Source organism: Chinchilla lanigera, unplaced genomic scaffold (genome assembly GCF_000276665.1).
Source record: "Chinchilla lanigera isolate Chin_1 unplaced genomic scaffold, ChiLan1.0 scaffold00061, whole genome shotgun sequence".
Classification (NCBI taxonomy): domain Eukaryota; kingdom Metazoa; phylum Chordata; class Mammalia; order Rodentia; family Chinchillidae; genus Chinchilla; species Chinchilla lanigera.
Window position 1 is genome coordinate 3121107 of NW_004955462.1, and position 17634 is coordinate 3138740.

The 17634-nt window shown below is 38.3% G+C and overlaps 1 protein-coding gene across 20 annotated transcripts in view; it reads left to right on the plus strand.

The window, feature by feature from the left end:
* Positions 1-17634, plus strand: part of Pard3 (par-3 family cell polarity regulator) — a 527188-nt gene that overhangs the window by 190936 nt on the left and 318618 nt on the right. For all 20 annotated transcript variants that reach the window (XM_005398126.2, XM_013521392.1, XM_013521386.1 and 17 more), the window contains one exon: positions 14229-14360. In XM_005398126.2, coding sequence (XP_005398183.1) covers positions 14229-14360 — 132 coding nt within the window. The remainder of the gene's footprint in view (positions 1-14228; positions 14361-17634) is intronic.

Sequence of the window (17634 nt, forward strand, 5' to 3'; positions counted from 1 at the left end):
AAAAAAAAAAAAAAAAAAAAAAAAAAAAAAGACCTGGAAATGTTTCTTACCTCTGAATTTATTATTTGTGTTTGATTTAGTTGCTTGGTATGTTTGATTTCTCTCCAGTACCGCCAGTACATGCACCCTCTTGGAAAAGATGCTTTTTAATTATGTCTCTGTCTTGTCACTTTCCTTTCTATTATAAATAAATGTGAGGTGTGGGCCCCCCCCCCCCAGTTTTTATTTTTTTATTGGTGCATGTTTGCTGCACATCAAGATTCCATTCCTTGGGGGGAGTTGGTACATGTACTTAACACATCTTCAGTCTTTTTAATCCCTTTCCCCTCCTCCCTTCCCCTTCCCTTTATCTCCTGGTCTCCTTCCCTTTTGCAAAACTCTAGTGTGTTTTTTTTTTTTTTTTTTGGTTTGTTTTTGTTTTTTTGTAGTGCTGGGGATTGAAGATAGAAGTTAGTGCATGCTAGGCAAGCCCATCACACTGTGCTGTCCCTCCAGCCTAGAACCTTTTTATAAACATTTTTTGTAGTGTATTATTTATTTATTTATTTATTTATTTATTTAATTTTGGTACTGAGAATCGAACTCAGGACTTTGTGCTTGCCAGGCAGACAGCTTTGCCACTGAGCTATACCCCCAGCCCCATCTTGCAGTATATTTTAAAGTGCTCCAGGTTTTCTCTCCTTACTGGTACTGGTGCTTTTCATTTACCAGGTAATGAAAGGTGTAAGGAAGCAGATAAGTCATTTGAAATCCCAAAGAGGAGTGGTACTGGCATATTCTGGTGTATGAACCTCAGGACTTATCCAGAACATACAGATGTTGGCTGCTGGTATTACCGATGGGTAATCGTCAAGCAGTGTTGTTTAATTTCCAGCAAATTTTCCTAATTCCTGGTTCTTTGACAAAGTTTTCTTATGTCTCATAAATATTGATAGTTAGGATTACTGTTCTGTCTTGTACTGAGTTTTTTATATGTACTTGGTGTTTATTAACTATATTTTGTGGGTTTTCTGTTATTTGACATTTATATTTTGGCCAATTTTGTTTGCTCTTATGAGTAACCTTTAGAAATGTCCTTCAGAGAATATCCTTATATGTCAATTTACATTGATATCTTTGATTATTTTCTTAGACTAGATTCTTAGAGTGGATTTATTTGATCAAAGAGATGACTGTTTTAAAAACCATTTGTAGTTGTTTACTAGTTATTTGAATGTGCAGAATTACCTCTGGATTTTTTTTTCTTTTATCAGTACTGGGGATTAAATACAGGTCATCCATATTTAGCTACATCCCCAGCCAATTTTTTGCTTTTTATTTTGAGACAGGGTCTCATTAAGTTACAAGTTGCCCATCCTGGGCTTGAACTTGTTCCCCTCCTGCTTCAACCTCCCAGAGGGCAGGGATTGTAGGTGTGTGCCCCTACACCCAGCTACCTGCAGACTTTTATTCATACCAACAGATTCCTTTAACCAATCCAGGGCTCAGTCATTTCTGTGAATACTTCAGGTCTAGTTGAAATGAGAAAGTGTGCATACTTGTTAAGAGAGCTCAAATATGAGTATAATGGGTTTTTTTTGCAATATCTTCTTTTTGCCTATTTAAAAAAAATATTAGCAGAATAGAACCTGGAACATTTATTGTATTTAATTTTATGACATTTCACTTCTCTTTTTATAGGGGTTGCACAAAGTTATCATTTTCAAATGAAAATTGAAATTTATTGAGAGCTTTTACAAAAGTGTAGAACTCTTTAAAATATTGGATAGTTCTTCTCAATGTAAGACTAGAGGTGGAAATACGGTTTTTGGCTAGAAGCTACGAGATAGTGTTTCCTTCTCCAGTTTTTCTGCTCCCCTCATCCCCGTGCACCACAGGCCTTGGTTCTGAGTGCACTTGGGTACATAGGGTCGAGGTGCCCGATTTCCGTATCCCATGTGAGGTCCCCCGCCCTAACTCACACACAGGACGTCTGCAGGAAACGCCTGCTCTGTGTCACTGTGAGTGGGAAAATGTCTGCAGTTAACATGCACACAATAGATTAATAACAGATTTTGGATCCTACTGCTTGCTGCTGTTATATAGCTGGCTTATTTATGTGTTTGCTCATTATGAAGTGGTATTCTACACTTACCTAGCTGCCTGCTTTCTTACCTCTTTCAAAATTCTTTGTCCATCTCTGCTTTTAATGTATTCTTTCTAATATATAAGGCCAGTTGTAAATTGGAAAATATAATTTTATTTTTAAACTGAGACCCTTCGCCAGTTGGCTATTAAGGAAAAAAAATTCTTTATCTTTTGGTTATTTGTGAGCTAAGCATAGCTGCTAGCATTATAGTAATCATCCGAATCCCTGAAGGCTGAGTCGAGATAGTTCTTTAAAAGCGCGTGTTCCCTCTGCGACAGACCTAAAGCTGTGTTTAATTTTCTGCAGCATTAGCTTTAAGGGAGACCCAGCTGAGACCTAGATCTTACACCACTCTGCTGTGACATTTGTGTGGATTGTTCAAGGTCTCTAAAACTATAAACTTTGCCCTTCTATTTTGCATATTAAAAGGCTTTATATTGAATGCAGTGCATTTTGGACTTCAACTCAGTGGTGGTTATAATCATTCCTACAATAGGCCAGCTTCCAGTGCCAGGCTCACTTAGTCTGTGTTGTTAATAACCAAGTCTCATCTATTTCTGTTCTGCATTTAGGAATATAATCTGTCTTCCTGTGTTTAAATACTACATTTTGTGTTTAAAGTTATAAAATCTGAAAGTGCTATTGAGAAAATTTTTATTTGAGCCTCAATGTGATATTTTTAGAATTCACAAACTACCCCAATAATTTAAATCTAAAATAAAGCAAGACTCTTGATTGTATGTCTTCCAAAATTACATATAGTACAGAGGGAAATAAGTATGCTACACCTGTTTTTCTTACAAGGGCCAGGAGATATAAAATTCACATAGTCCTTATCCACTGAAATATTTTGGTCTCCTTTCATCTTTTTACATTGGTTTCTCTTAGTTTTTGATAAGTTTATGAACTTACCTACTTTGAATGATAAAGATGGTGTAGCCACCTGAGGTCCTGTCATGAACAGGGAAAGTAATCAGATGGTAGGAATTGAGCTTAGAGAAGCTGGTCTTCACATTCTAGCTGTCTCAGCCTTGAGCAAGCCTGGTTCTATGTTGCATGTGTGTCTAGTACCACTGTTTTTGAGCTGTCTTTGCAGACTTGCAGTCCAGTCAGTTTTTTCTGCACTTTGAGGGTAGAAATGATTTTCGGTTGTTTTAGTCAACTTCATATTATTATAATGAAATACCAGAGGTAGTTAACTTACAAAGAGCTAAGATTTATTTGGGCTCCCAGTTCTGGAGGTCAGGGCCAAGATCAATTGGTCCCATTGCTTTGGGTATCTAGTGAGGGCAACACATTATGGTAGAAGTATGTGGTGGAGCAGACTACTTGCTTCATGAGCTAGGAAGGGGAGAGAGATAGAAATTTCCTTCAGATCCCACCCCAAGGACCTCAGGACCATGAGGCCCTACCTCATAGAGGTCCACACTACCTCCCAATCCCAGCACCCTGAGCACCAAGCTTTGAGTAGTACATGGTCCTCAACCTATACTCAAAGCATATCACCAGGTATCTTACACCTAAGCTGTACCTAGGTTTGAATTTCTGCTCTTGTTGTGAAATGATAGGCACATTGTCTTGCACCTGCATTTCTCAGACATACATTTCCTTTACTCTTCATCTGAAGTACAGGTACAGTGCTGTCGATATTCCCATTTTGTAGATGAGCAGGCAGAGCCTTAGAGAGTTTAAATGATTCATCTGATATTTAAGCCAGTTGTTACAGCTGTAAATGAATTCATATTGTCTATCTTTGAAATACGTGCTCCTGGTTGTATGTAGTTCAGTGGTACAGTGCTTGCCTAATATGTGTAAGGCCTTGGGTTCAATCCCAGTACCCAAGTTAATAAATAAACTCTGCTATTAACAAATATTCCACCTCCCAGCATACTTACACATTTTACATACATATAGTCAAATGTCCATTTAGTTGAATTCTCTCTCTCTCACTCTCTCTCTTTTTTTTTATTTTCCTTTTTGAGACAGGATTTCACTATTCAGTTCAGGCTGGTCTTCAGCTCACTTTGTAGTCCAGGTGGGCCTTGAACTCACAGCGATCCTCTTGCCGCAGCCTCCTGAGTGCTGGATAGTTGAATTCTTTAAAGTATAAACTATTTCATAATTACCTTATCATGTTTATTTCTTCTAAAACTTTCTGGTAAGCATCTTAAAAACCAGAGTATAAATATAATGGGTACTTATTCATTGCTAAAATTGACATAGTTTTTGAAAATAGAGTCTGTATTATCTCATATTGAGTCTATAGAATCTCATACAGAGTCCATATTATCTCTTAACATTTTAGTTCTAAGTAAAAATATGCTGGCTATGTTAATATCACTGCTATCAATCTGGTTATGTTAACAGATCTTTGTTTCTTTCCTTCCTCAGTTTTGTGTTTATCCATTTTTCTCTAATCTTTTGGATCTGTGTTATTACTGTTTCTTATTGAGAATGACATACTCAGCTTTTTTCGTGATATCTTTCTTCCATTGTTTAAAACAACTTAGTGACACCAAAGTAATGGTATCATTAGATTATAACCCAAGGACTAAAGTAAATATCCATGAGTTCACACCACCAGTAGGTGGTTGAATAAAAAATAAACAGAGGCAATGGGACATATTTCTTTCAGTGGAAGTCTAGGTAACATATGATACTTCCTCCTCCAGAAGGTAAGGCTGAGTTCCCTTCTTCGTTAAGATTGGCTGTGTAGTGATTCATTTCCAAGAAACAGCAGAACATGAAAAATACTGATTTTATAGCGGCAAAGATGACTGTGGCCAGTATCACCAGTGATCAATTGTGTTGGTTCAGTGAACCCCAGGAGGAGGTGATGACGGCGCTCCATCTCAGTATGTTGGTTTTCTCCTGAAAAACCCTTTACTCCGGTGTAATCATGAGGAGTTACCAGTTGAGCCAACATTGAGGGACGTTCTACAAAATACCTCCCACTGTTCTTCTAGAGTGTCAGTGTCATAAGAAACAAGGAAAGATGCAGAAACTGTTGCAGATCAGCAAAGGACTAGGAGGCACTTTGATGACTAAGTGTAATTTGGGGTTGTAGGTTGGATCCCGGCACAAAATAAAGCCATTAGTGAAAAAATTGGTGAGGTAAACTGTAGTTAATCTTATTGTACCAATGTAAATTTCTCACTTTTGAGACATTCCCTAAGGTTGCATAAGATGTTAGCATTAGAGGATGGTAGATAAAGAGGGTGCAGGGGATTTCTGTACTATCTTTACGACTTCTTCTGTATATCTAAACTTTTTTCCAAAATAAAAAATTGCTTTATACCCCCACCTTATGAGGTAGTTTGTATCCCCCATATTTTGTGCTGAGAAACAAAGATGGCAGTTAATACACAGGTACAGTGCTTGGAAGCTGCAGGACCAGGCGCCAGCTGCCTTTCCTGTCTCTTGCTATCTGGCAGCCTGCCAACACACCTGATCATTTCCAGAAGTGAGTGCAGTATCCTCTTTGGAAATGAACTACATTACATGTTCTTCAGCTGGTCTTTATTAATTCCTGATTTTTGGTGGGTCCTGTGAGAAGCCTGAATGTGAGTTGTGCTCACTGGTTTCATTCATCCATTTGTTCATTGCCCACTCACTGGAGTGAGTATTCGTGATTGGGCCTGGGGCCCAGTGCATGTTGGTGAGGCCTTCTCACTGGGCTGTGCCCCATTCCTTGCTCTCTGGGTTTAATGGTCCTGCATTCTTTTTTTTCTGGGGTTTGGGGGGGCACCAGGAATCAAACTCGAGACATTGTGCTTGCCAGGCAGGCGCGGTGCCTCTGAGCTATATCCCCGCCTGGCCCTGCATTCTTAGGGATGCATCCTCCCACTTTTATTTTAGTTTTTCTCAGAGTCTCCTGTTCTACAGATACTTTGTTTGTGCTTTAATCAGATTAAGTATTTTCAGAAATGGCAAAGTTTCAACAGGAATTACTCAAAACTTCTCTGTAAGTCACATCTTCTAAAGTTATATTTTTAGTCATAATTTGGAGACAGAAATAATTTCTGTGAATATTAACATCCTGCTGAGAAAATAGACTTTGTCTGCTGATGAATTTGGAGAGAGCATCTAGAGTCTTTGGAACTTTTTGCCCCATCTTTATGCTGTTTACCACTGGGAGAGACGGTTCTCCAGAAAAGTTGTGATATGCAAGAAGCAATATGTAGGCTAAGATGAGTGAGAATAAACATTTGCTGCATTTTCACAAATCTCTCCAGAGAGGTTGTTTACAATTAATGGGAAGACTTAGGTGAAGAGGAAAGCTCAGGTTCATTGTTCTAGAACTTTCACAGAAGTTCCCAGTTGTTCTGCAATGCATACAATGGTCAGTTAAAAATGTTAGTAATAGAGTACTGTGAGTTCACAGTGGCAAACTAGTTATATGTGATGCAAGTGCCTTCCTATATAGGTATGTGTCGGTATATTCCCTTTTGTGTTCAGTGAATAATATTTAGGTACATGAATATAAAAGACTGATGATGTGCCTTAGGTACCGTAGAAGAGCACATTGTGAGTTCGGCAACCGCGGATTTACTGTCTCTCCCTCCTCCCCACATGTCTCTTTCCTTCTTCTCTTGGAGTTGTGCAGAGAGCTTTGGATGCAAATGCTGTTGTTAACTTGTAATTTTAGTTTTGCGATAAACATTTAAACTTGTGTTTTTGAAAAAAAATCAAGTGTGGATAGATATTTTTCACCTTCAAAGTCAGAAATACATGGCACTTTCTAAAATGTTTTAAAATTGTTTCGTATTTCAATTTGTTTTTCAGAATCAAAGCAGTATTAGTCAAACGGTGGTCTTCATGTTTATTGTAGTTTAAAAAAATGAGTCCAGGGTTTGGGGTATTGCTGAATGTTAGAGTGCTTGTCTTGCATGATCAAGGCTGTAGGTTCAGTCCCGAGCACTACAAAATAGCAAAGAAAAAAACAAGGTAGGAGAAGATGAGAAAAAAAATAAATGAGTCAGGCTTGTCAGAGTTTATCTGACCTGGAATATTTATAGTATTTTATTTCCTCTGTTCCTGACATTGTTCATCGTAGACTGCTTTTGGCTCTAGGAAAGTTAAGTGGCCACATTGATTTTTGTGAAGAACTGTGGAAGAAATCGAAAGTTCCTGTTACCACTGCTTTTCTGTTAGTTCCATGTTGTGGTTTGTCCAACCAAATCCGAGGGGAGAGCTCGATTTTGTAGTTTGGGGAAGCAATTTAACTTTTTTCGTCATCTCTCTCCTCCTCCTCACCTTATGCATATTTTCCTAGGAGAAAGTGATAGCTCCAGTCATATAATTTGTGATTGAACATGATCTCATTGCTGTGCCCTCCTTTATGTACAAGAATTCAGGAGATGCTTTCTTGTGGGAGGGCTCAGCCTGTGGGAATATCTGGATGTCAGAGATTACTTGTTTAGACCACTCAAACTATGATTAGATCAAGGCTGAGAGGTGGTAAGTCTCATAACCAGCGACTGACTAGAAATTGAGCAGAGAGGTGGGAAGTGAAGGTAGAAACTGTCTGGTGTACCCATCTCTGCAGACCCTTTGTTGTAACTTCTCTGGATCCCTGTCTCTTTTTAAAAACAGAACAGGTTAAGGTAGACCATCTGTAACTTGTTCTTTCCAGCTTCCAAATTCCCTCTCTAGTACTGGGTTATAGCTTGGCAGTAGAGCACGTGCTTAGCATGTCTGTGACCCTGGGTTTGATTTCTGGCATTGCAAAAAAAAAAAAAATCTGTAAGTTAAATGTTTTCATGGCGTTTTGAGCTGTCGAGGTGAATTGGGAACAACTGGGACAGCTGGTTCTAAGGCATAGCCTGTTGTTTCTTTTCTTTGATTCTGTGGTCTGCTCCACAAACAGATCTGGTGTCTTCAGACATAGCTGGGTGCATTTTGTATTCAGGTGACCTGAATCTCCACGAGAGATTCTGAGCAACTTTTTTCCATAGAGGGGCCCTTTATTTTCATATTCTGATGCAGAGCTGTTTCCCTGGGGTTCTATTTCTTACCTGATATAAAGAATGTCATAAAACCGCTGGCCGGTTGTGTAGAGCTTTGCTTCTCCTTTTAACCTGGAGGGCTTACTGTGTATCAGGAACCTGACGTGCATGCATAAGTATAATTCTCAAGTGTGAGCTTCTGTTAGAATTCTGACAAGGTTTTGTGTTGTGTATTTGTGTGTGCACGTGCATGTGCACTCAGCATTCTTACATATTACAGTGAGCTAAGTGAAATTGTATAAGTGTAGAAGCTATTCTGCAAGGGTTGTAACAACTGAAAATGACAGGTTAGAATTTTCAGACCAACATGAAATTGAAGAACTATGGATGTTACCTTTAAAATTTCAGAGGAAAAAAAATTCCGTGTACATGGTAGATTTTATTTTGTGCATTATTAATTTGTTTAAATATCCAATTTACTTGGATAAATTATTTTCATTTTTTACTAGTTCCTGTTCAAAATGTGGATTTAATTTAAAAACTACATTAAAGGTAAAAGTAAGATTTGTCACACTTAAAATTTGAGGTAAACAAGTGATTTGATAAATGTTTGAGTTCAAAACTTCTGAATTTTGACTTTCTTATTTAAAACTAAAGAGTTACAGCCTCAGCATTTTCTCCTGCGGCAAACTCTAGTGGAATTTAGCAGATGGTGTGTCTACCCCTATTGAACTCTGTTTGGTCATTTTGACAAAAATTATAGAAGTTTGAGTTTCCTCTGTCTTGTCACCAATCTATTGGGACAAGGGTATGAACACTTACTGTGTTGGCTTTTCTATGCCTGTTACTCGTACTTACTAGGAATAGAGGGAAACATCAAAAAAGAAAGTAAGATGTACATATGTACTGTGACGCATATTGCATAGGAGTTACAGATAACATAGAAATAAATTGCTTGACCTCAGATCAGCAGTGTTAAACGTATGTTGTAGGATATTAGTGACCATGGATTTCAAATAATACTTTTTTATTTCATAATGGGATATTTCCTTTTTGTCAATGGGATGCATTCTAAGACTCCTTCTGGTTGTCTGAAATTTTAGGTAGTAACAAACCTTATAATTTAGCGCTTTTTCTGTCTTACCTGAGTGTTGATGCTGTAACTTTTGTAGTTTTGTGTGCAGTGGAAAAGTGAGCACCAATTTATTTTTCATTCTTCAGAACTTCCTGAGTGGAAGAGTCATTCTTATCACTGATCTTAGCAAACACAACCTTAGCATATGCTTTCTTTTTCTTTCTTCATTAAGTTGAGAACTCTCTCTTTTCACCTAAAGGAAGCACTTTGTGGCTGCTCTTTGGTATGTATGAATTTCCATCACCATTATTTTCGCACTTCAGGACGATTATTAAATAAAATATTAATTACTTGAACACAGTGCTGCCCGGTGGCTAACGGGCTGGCGGTGGAGTCAGGGTGGCACTGGGTGGAGGAGATTCCTGTCCTGGTTTGGCTGATGGGATGAGAAGCCACCAGATTTCACCATGCGCTTTACAATGGTATGCGATTTAAATTTTAGAAATTTTTAATTCTTTAACTTTCCATTGTACATTTTCGGATTGTGTTCAGCTGCAGTAACTAAAATCTCAGAAAGCTGAAGCACAGTTCTGCAATGCTGAGAAATAGTCATGCAGCCACAGTAAATGATGAATACCGATTGACCATCCTTTTGGAAGTCCAAATGTGAAGTGCTCTGTAATAGGATCCTTTCTAAGCACGAAGATGATAGATGATACAACTGAAGAGGTCCGCACCCATGAAATTTTGTTTCATGCACAGAATTACTAAAATATCTGTCCAAAGTATATATGCAACATGTTGAATTTTGTGTTTGGATTTGGGTCTCATCCCTAGGGTATCTCATTATGTATATGTGAATATTCCCAAATTTGGGAAATTCTGAAATCTGAAATACTTCTTGTCCCAAGCATTTTGAGTCAGGGATACTCAATCTATACTGTATTTAGAATAAAATATTTGGCTTCCTTGTTTTAAGAAAATATCTTAACAAACATGTAATTCATTCAAATTGAGGGACTGCCAAGCTCTTTTACAAGTTGGTTATTGAACCTGATTTTTATAAAGTAAATCTATTCCTCCCCCTCCTTTTTCACCTTCTCTCTCTCTATGCCTGCTTTCTTTTTCTCATTTATTGTTTTCAAGAATGAATTGAAGGTTAAAAATACACCAAAAAACAGGCGTGGTGGTGCACACCTATAATCCCAGCACTCGGGAGGCTTAAGCAGGAGGGTTGTTGAGAGTTCAAGACCAGCCTGGGCTACAAAGTGAGCTCAAGGCCAGCCTGAACTGTATAGTGAGGCCCTGTCTCTAAAAGACAAAGAAAAATAAAAACAAAGAGCAACACCTCCCCCCAAAACCAAAAATACACCAAAAATAATTTTATTTACAGACTATTTTAGGTTTCTGTCCTCTAATCTTCAGTCTTCGTGTTGCTTCCAAAGTTATATTCTGGTGTAGCCCTCAGGGGGCACAAAAGATAAATTCTGGCAGACAACAGGGTAGAGTAGGGTACACTGAATCAACAATATGATTGATGACTTCAGCAGGCCTCATGGAATTTTTTTAAGAAAAAAATTATCCTAAGCAATAATTACTAATTTTACTTCAGTCTCATAATTTCAGGTTAGGTGTCTTCAAAATAGTTTTCTTTGTTCTTTTCTTACAGAAATGATAAAGTAAAAAATTAAATTCTCTTTTACAATTTCAGTGTTGAAAAATGTTGTAAGCCTAAAATCTTAACATCACATGGGAATATTTAAAACCATATGAAGCACAGAGGGTGCAAAAGGGAAATTTATATGCATTGAGTATTTTGTGTTTCAAAATATGGTGTGGTTCCTCATGATTTTTAAAAACGTGTTTGCAATTTTTGCACTAAAGCAAAGTGAGAACATAGTTGAGTTTCCTGTGCTAATGTGGAAATGTCCACTGCTTCTATAATAATCGTGCGATAGTGCTGTTTTTTGCAACATAGAGATGTGGGCTTGCCAAGAAATCTGACCATCAGCTACATAGCTGTTTTGAAAAGATAAAGTTGTGGAGTCTCAGCATGTTAGGAATAAGCTTTTCTCTCAAGGCGTTGGGTGGCTTCTCTGTGATTTCTTTTTATTGAAATGTAATTGGCTTGCAGTGAGATGAGGGGGAGAAAGCACACTTACTTCCCCTACCCTGGAAGAGATTTGCTTCCTAACCGGGATATGTCTACCAGGGAATAACAAATTAATATGCATTTCCCAGCCCGAGTGGCTTTTTGACACCTGATGATGTGGCAGTACATTTAGATGATAAGGAAAATCCCTGATCACAGCAGGAACATCTGTTTTTTTCTGGCAAGAGGGAAGGTTTCCCCAACCCTGTGCAAAGCTGAGTGACTGCTTCAGGCAGCCTCTTAAGTGAAAGATTCACATTATAATTAAAAACAAAAAAGGAGAGTAATTCCTTATGGTATTTTTTCATACAGTATTTTAGATAAAGTACTGGCTGAGCTGTAATAAACTTTCTCATCATTAGGATTAGTAGTTATTAGGATTTTTAAATATTTGTGCTAGTAGATTTTTATAAGTCTAAAAAAAAGATTTCTGTTTTTACTTTGATGTTTACCAGTATACAGAATGGGGACAATAATTTGATCATTGAGTGAAACAGATTTAAAATCACTGTCTCTAATCGGAGATGTAGCTATTACTTGTTGCAGAACTATGAATGGCAATATATGAAATGTAGGACTGGAAATATATTTGATTTTAAAATGTTGACTTTTTTCTTTTTAAAATTATGACTTTTTATTGATATATGTTTATAATACATGATATTTACATTCATTCATTTGGGGGAATTGGTACCTATGTATGACATACCTTTAATTTCGATTTTGTTTTTGTAAGTGTAGTTTGATCCATAAGTGAGTGTGTATACCTGGATAAAAATAGTGTTTTTTTCTCGTTTTTGCAATTCTGCGGATGGAATCCAGGGCCTTGCACATGCTAGGCTACCACTGAGCTACATCCACAGCCCTTTTAATTTGACTCTTGAGGCAGAGTCTCACTAACATGCCCAGGCTGTCCTCCAATTTGTGATCCGCCTGCCTTATGCTTTTAAGTTGATGGCATTACATGCAAAGCCAGCAAAATTACCATATTTTGAAAATACTAATTTTAAGGGCTGGGGATGTTGTTCAGTGGAAAGGTGCTTGCCTAACATACGCAAGGCCCTTGATTCTATCCCCAAAACCACAGAAAGTAAAAAAAGAACATGCTAAAACAAATTTTGTTTTAAACATAGAGTATACTATATTAATTTAAATGGGAAATAGTGCCTACCTATGCACATGGTGTGATGTAGGAAATAACATCGTCTGTTATAATGCTTTTGTTCACAGTTTTTTAGGTCCATATTTTTTGTATGCAGATTAATCAAGATTAGGTGGAAAAACATGACTAAAATGTTCTTGGTTACTTATTAGTACCTGCATGTTCTATTAACAGAATAATATTTATGTTGCATAGTGATTAAAATATATGTGTAGAAGCCAGGTATTGTGGCATACGCCTGTAATCCCAGCATTCAGGAGGCTGAGGCAGGAGGATTGGCTTAAGTTTGAGGCCAGCCTCGGCTACATAGTGAGTTCAAGGCCAGCCTGAAATACATAGCAAGACCCTGTCTCAAATCACTATTTTTCAAATCACTATAATTTTCATTGCATTCGGATTAATGTATGGATTCATTATTGACTTCACCACAAATTGGGAACCATTTTACTGTGGGGAGTTAATGCTAATGTTATTTTCCTTATCCATTGGCTCCTGAAAGCATGTTGTGTAAATATAAAGTTACAGAATTTTTTAGGTAGAGTGCAAAAAGACAGGTCTTTCGATTGTTAGCCACAGTCTGTCTTAATTACTCAGTGATATCCTGTCACATGGACCACAGGTCATTGCTGACTGGAATAGAGACATAATGTACTATTTTTAGGTGCGGACATTATATTCTGTAGGTGTGACATTAAATTGAAGTAACCATATATCAATAGTATAAATCTTTTAGTATAAATCTAAAAATATGATTGTTACAGTTCAGTGGAAATATTAGATAAACTGAAGTTTATCATGGTACCTCTTTAAAGCATTTCTTCAATAATTTTTAAAGTAACCTACTGGAATGTTCTTTCAAAATTCAAGGATTCCAAAGTCATGTGCAATTAGAAATATAAATATTATTCAAGAAAACGCCATCCATGTTGGCGTTGGTCATTGGCCTATATGTTGGGTTTCAAAGTGAATGATCATCTCTACCCAGGCTTCCCATCATAGAGGAAATAGCAGTTTTAAAACTTAACTGAATTATATGTTAAGAATCATAATTTAGTTAAAATTCAAATGCAGTAGTAGCAAAAAGTATGATTTGGTTAGTTCTGCTGAGGGTCAGGGAATACTCCTTAGTGGAAGTAGTATTTGAAGTGGGCTTTGAAGAATGTTAGGTGTTTCTATAGACAGAATGCCGCCAGATGTCTGAGAACCAGCAAGAGTGAAGGCGAGGAGCTGTGTGTGATGTAGCAAGCACAGTTGTCTGAAAGATGCTGTGGTCTACGTGGGAGTTTTTGCTGAAGGTGGGATGTGATCAGATAGCCGTTTTAGAACAGTACTGTGCCAGCAAGCAGTGTGTACCATTGTTGGAAAGAGTGGGGCTGGGCCTGGGGCTACTGTCCAGCTGGAAGCTGTCATTTCAGACAAGAGGCAAGTTGATCTGGAAGCAGAGTAATGGTCAGGGACTAATATCTTGGCAAAAACACTGGATTAGTACCTTGCAAATGTGGGCCTGAAAGAGGGAGGTGGGAGGTGAAGATGATTCTGAGTATTTTAGATGAAGGGTTTATGTGTTGACGTAGGGTTGAGTCTCATGTTATATCTGCTTCAGTTCAAGGTGTCTTTGAGGCTTCTTCAACCAGCTATTTTGTATAGACTTGGAAAATTACTTTGAATATGTAGAATCTTTTTTCTGCTTCTTTTGAAAAACCAGGTACATCGTTAATCTGGAAGTTTTTAACAAGATGCTCTTTTTCTTTCTGTTGGAATAGAAAGATGAAAACTACAGGAGCCTGCCGAGGGACACTAGTAACTGGTCCACCCAGTTTCAGCGCGACAATGCCCGCACCTCTCTGAGTGCCAGTCACCCCATGGTGGACAAGTGGCTGGAGAAACAAGAACAGGTAACGTAACAGAGCCCGCCCGGCATCCTTGGCCTCAGGTCTTGTCATTGCTCAGATGTTTCTCCCCTCGAAGTGCCGACTAAAGATCAATTGTTCTTACAGACGTCGGTTAAGTACCAGGCTCTGTGTCTGAGTTCATCTGATCTAAATGCAGAGTATTTGTGTGCTGGTCCCAGATCAAAGATTTCTTTGGAGTAGTTGTGAATATTTGCAGGAGATTTTCTGAAGCATCCCAATTTTAGCAGTTGCAGTGTTGCTAAGGCACAGATATTTGGCAGTGCGTAAAGTAGCTACCGACTAGACTTTCAAGTCTGCTTCTTTAATAAGCAAAAGTGAGAGGATCTAAAAGGCAAATTAAAACTTTCTGTTTTGCCCAACTTCACTTCATGAGAGAAATACTATATATTCTATAGTGTTGTTTTAGCATCTATGTTATTTTATGAAAATTAGGAACTTATCCTTCTATAATATCAAGGAACAGTTTTAAGTTCCTGAGTTTTAGAAGTGACTAGTCCATGCTGAGCTGGCCTCCTAGAATGCATGAAGTTGGAACAGTTTCGTGCTCCTTGGTGTCTCTGCCATGGCTGATCTTATGGTGTTTGGGTTCTGGGGTTCCAGCCCCTGGACCAAGGGGTCAGAGAGGGGAGAAAGAAAGAATTGTTTTCTATCTGCCGATAAAGGACTGTTTACAAAGTTCCACTGTGGGAGAAGATTTAAGAATTTATTTTGTAAGTTAATTTTTTGTTATTTTTAGTATTAACTGCTTCTTATAATGTTCTTTTTCTCTCTTTCCTGTCTTTGTTTTACTGTGGTAGGAACTGAACCTGGGGCCTCATGCATGCCAGGCAGGCGCTCTGTCTCTGAGCTATATCCCCAGCTACTTACTCTCATTCCCCTCCCCTATTTAAATTAAATCTTGAGACAGAATCTCACAAAGTTGCCCAGGCTGCACTTTGAATTTGCCATCCTCCTGCCTCAGCCTACTAAATAGCTGGAATTACGGACGTGTGCCACCATGCCTGGCACAATGCCCACCCTTTTGTAGCAAGAAATCCCAGAGTTTTCTTTGTTACTTTTAATAGTTTTTTCCCCCAGATTTATTGAGGTATGATCGATAAAACTGTATATATTTAAGGTATACAATGTGATGTTTTGATGTGAAATTACTATCTCAGTCAAAATAAGTGTCGCACCTCACATGGTGAACATGTCACGTGTTTGATGAGAACATGTGAACCCTACTCTCAGCAGCATTCACATATCCGATACATTGCCTTTAGCTTTACTCCACCCCTTCAACACTGGATCTCCTGAACTTCTTTTAGGACTGAAAGCTTGTGCCCTTCGTCAGCTGGCACGGCCGCTTCCCCAGCCCTCAGTGTGCGGTAACTGCTGTGTTGCCCTCTTGACGTGGGAGCTGCTTCACTTTTTAGGTTCCATATGTAACTGAGGCTGTGCAGCATTTGTGTCTGTGTTTGGCTTCTTTTACTTAGCATTATGGCATCTGGCTTCATCCATGTTATTATAAAAGGGAGGATTTCCTTATTTTTAGAGCGAAATAATATTCCTGTGGATGTGTATCGCATTTTCTTAACTCTTGTATTTGTTGACGGGCACTGGGCTATTTCTTTGTCTCTGCTACTGTGAGTAGTGTGAACATGGGAGTGTAAAACGTATTTGGCTTCCTGATTTTATTCCCTTTGGCCTCATAACCAGCAGTAGAATTGCTGGATTGCTTCATAGTTCTCTTACTAAGTTCTTTCCAGGAAAGTCTACTCTGTCTCCCATAGCAGGTGGCCTGGGCACACCCCTAGCTGCAGGGTGGATGTTTCCTCTTAGCACTCCCTCACCAACACTCATCTAGTTTTGCTAGCAGTTATTCTAACTGTGGAGTGGTGATGATTCTCTGTGGTTCTGAGGAACATTTTCCTGATGATTACTGATGTTGAGTGTGTTTTAATAGTTTTGATGTTAAAAACTTGGTTACTTTTGTATAAGCTCTTATGGATGGAAAGTTAGATGAGCATGGAGTGAGGGAATGTTTTGTTGTTTTTCAGATAATTTAAAAATTGTTCAGTTTTGTTGCCTAACCACTGGGGTATCTGTTTTTCAATTAAGATTAATGATCTCAGTGGAAAGAAATGGTATGACTTGTACTCTGAGTAACATTTTGCCCATTCTTTTAAGATCATGATACATAGTATATGAACCATTGTTATCGTCTAATTATTTGTAATGAAAATTTGTTTTAGTTTTTCATGGAAGAGTCCTTTTTATATATTTTATTAATATCTACTTGCATTATATTAAAATTTTAAAAATTAAAATAAAAGAAACCTTAAGTATTTTATACCTTTCATCCAAGTCTGCGTCTTATGGTACAAACCTCTAAAATAATTCTGAGGATATTCAAATTTGAAACAGCAGGAAGGAATAGTTTTGCTTGGTATCACCAAGGGTTATAGCAAAGGTACTGATTTTCATCATAAAGTGTTAGCATGTAAACTTTATGAGATGGAAATAATTTTTCAAAACATGAAAATTCTGAAGACACTTCATTTTCTCAAAATAATACAGGTCTTTCAACTGATTGTTGTTATTTCCTTAGCACTTCAAACTACATGTTCTCACATTTAGGTAGCTGCAGTTGGCCCTTGGTGTGAGGCTGTCTATTGCATGCTTGCTTTCAGCGGGTTGGAGATCTGGGGATACTGATCACTGTGCCCATCTGACTACTTGAGGTCCCCCCAGGCCCCGTCTCATGGCATCTGTTATGTCAAGGGCTACGTATGTATGATTTTATAGAATGTACATGTCCCATGAAGTTAAATTACATTTGTATTAGATACTTATGTTGTATGTACATAGCTGTAGGTGTAGAAATATAAATAGATAACCATGCTTAGCACCTAGTAAACCCAATGTATTCGTATATTAGTTACAAATAAGTTGGCAGCTAGTAACAGGCAGCCTGGATTCTTGGTAAGGGAACACTTGTTGTTCCTCCCGCTGGGTGTGTGGAGGTAGGGAAGGTCCGGGCGCCCGTGGCAGCCCAGCACTGTCTCTGAGGGTCTGCGTTCTCCATCTTTGGGGGTGCCCACCCCAGGGCCTCAGGGAGCCGTGGTCCATCCTGTGCTTTCTGACCAGAGAGCCCCAGACACTACCACCATGCATAGGGAAGGGAACAAGGCCTTTGTCTTCATTGTGGTTTCTTTTGAAAGCAAGTCCGCCTTTCCTTGAAGTCTCCCAGAAGATGCCCCTTCCTGCCCACTTA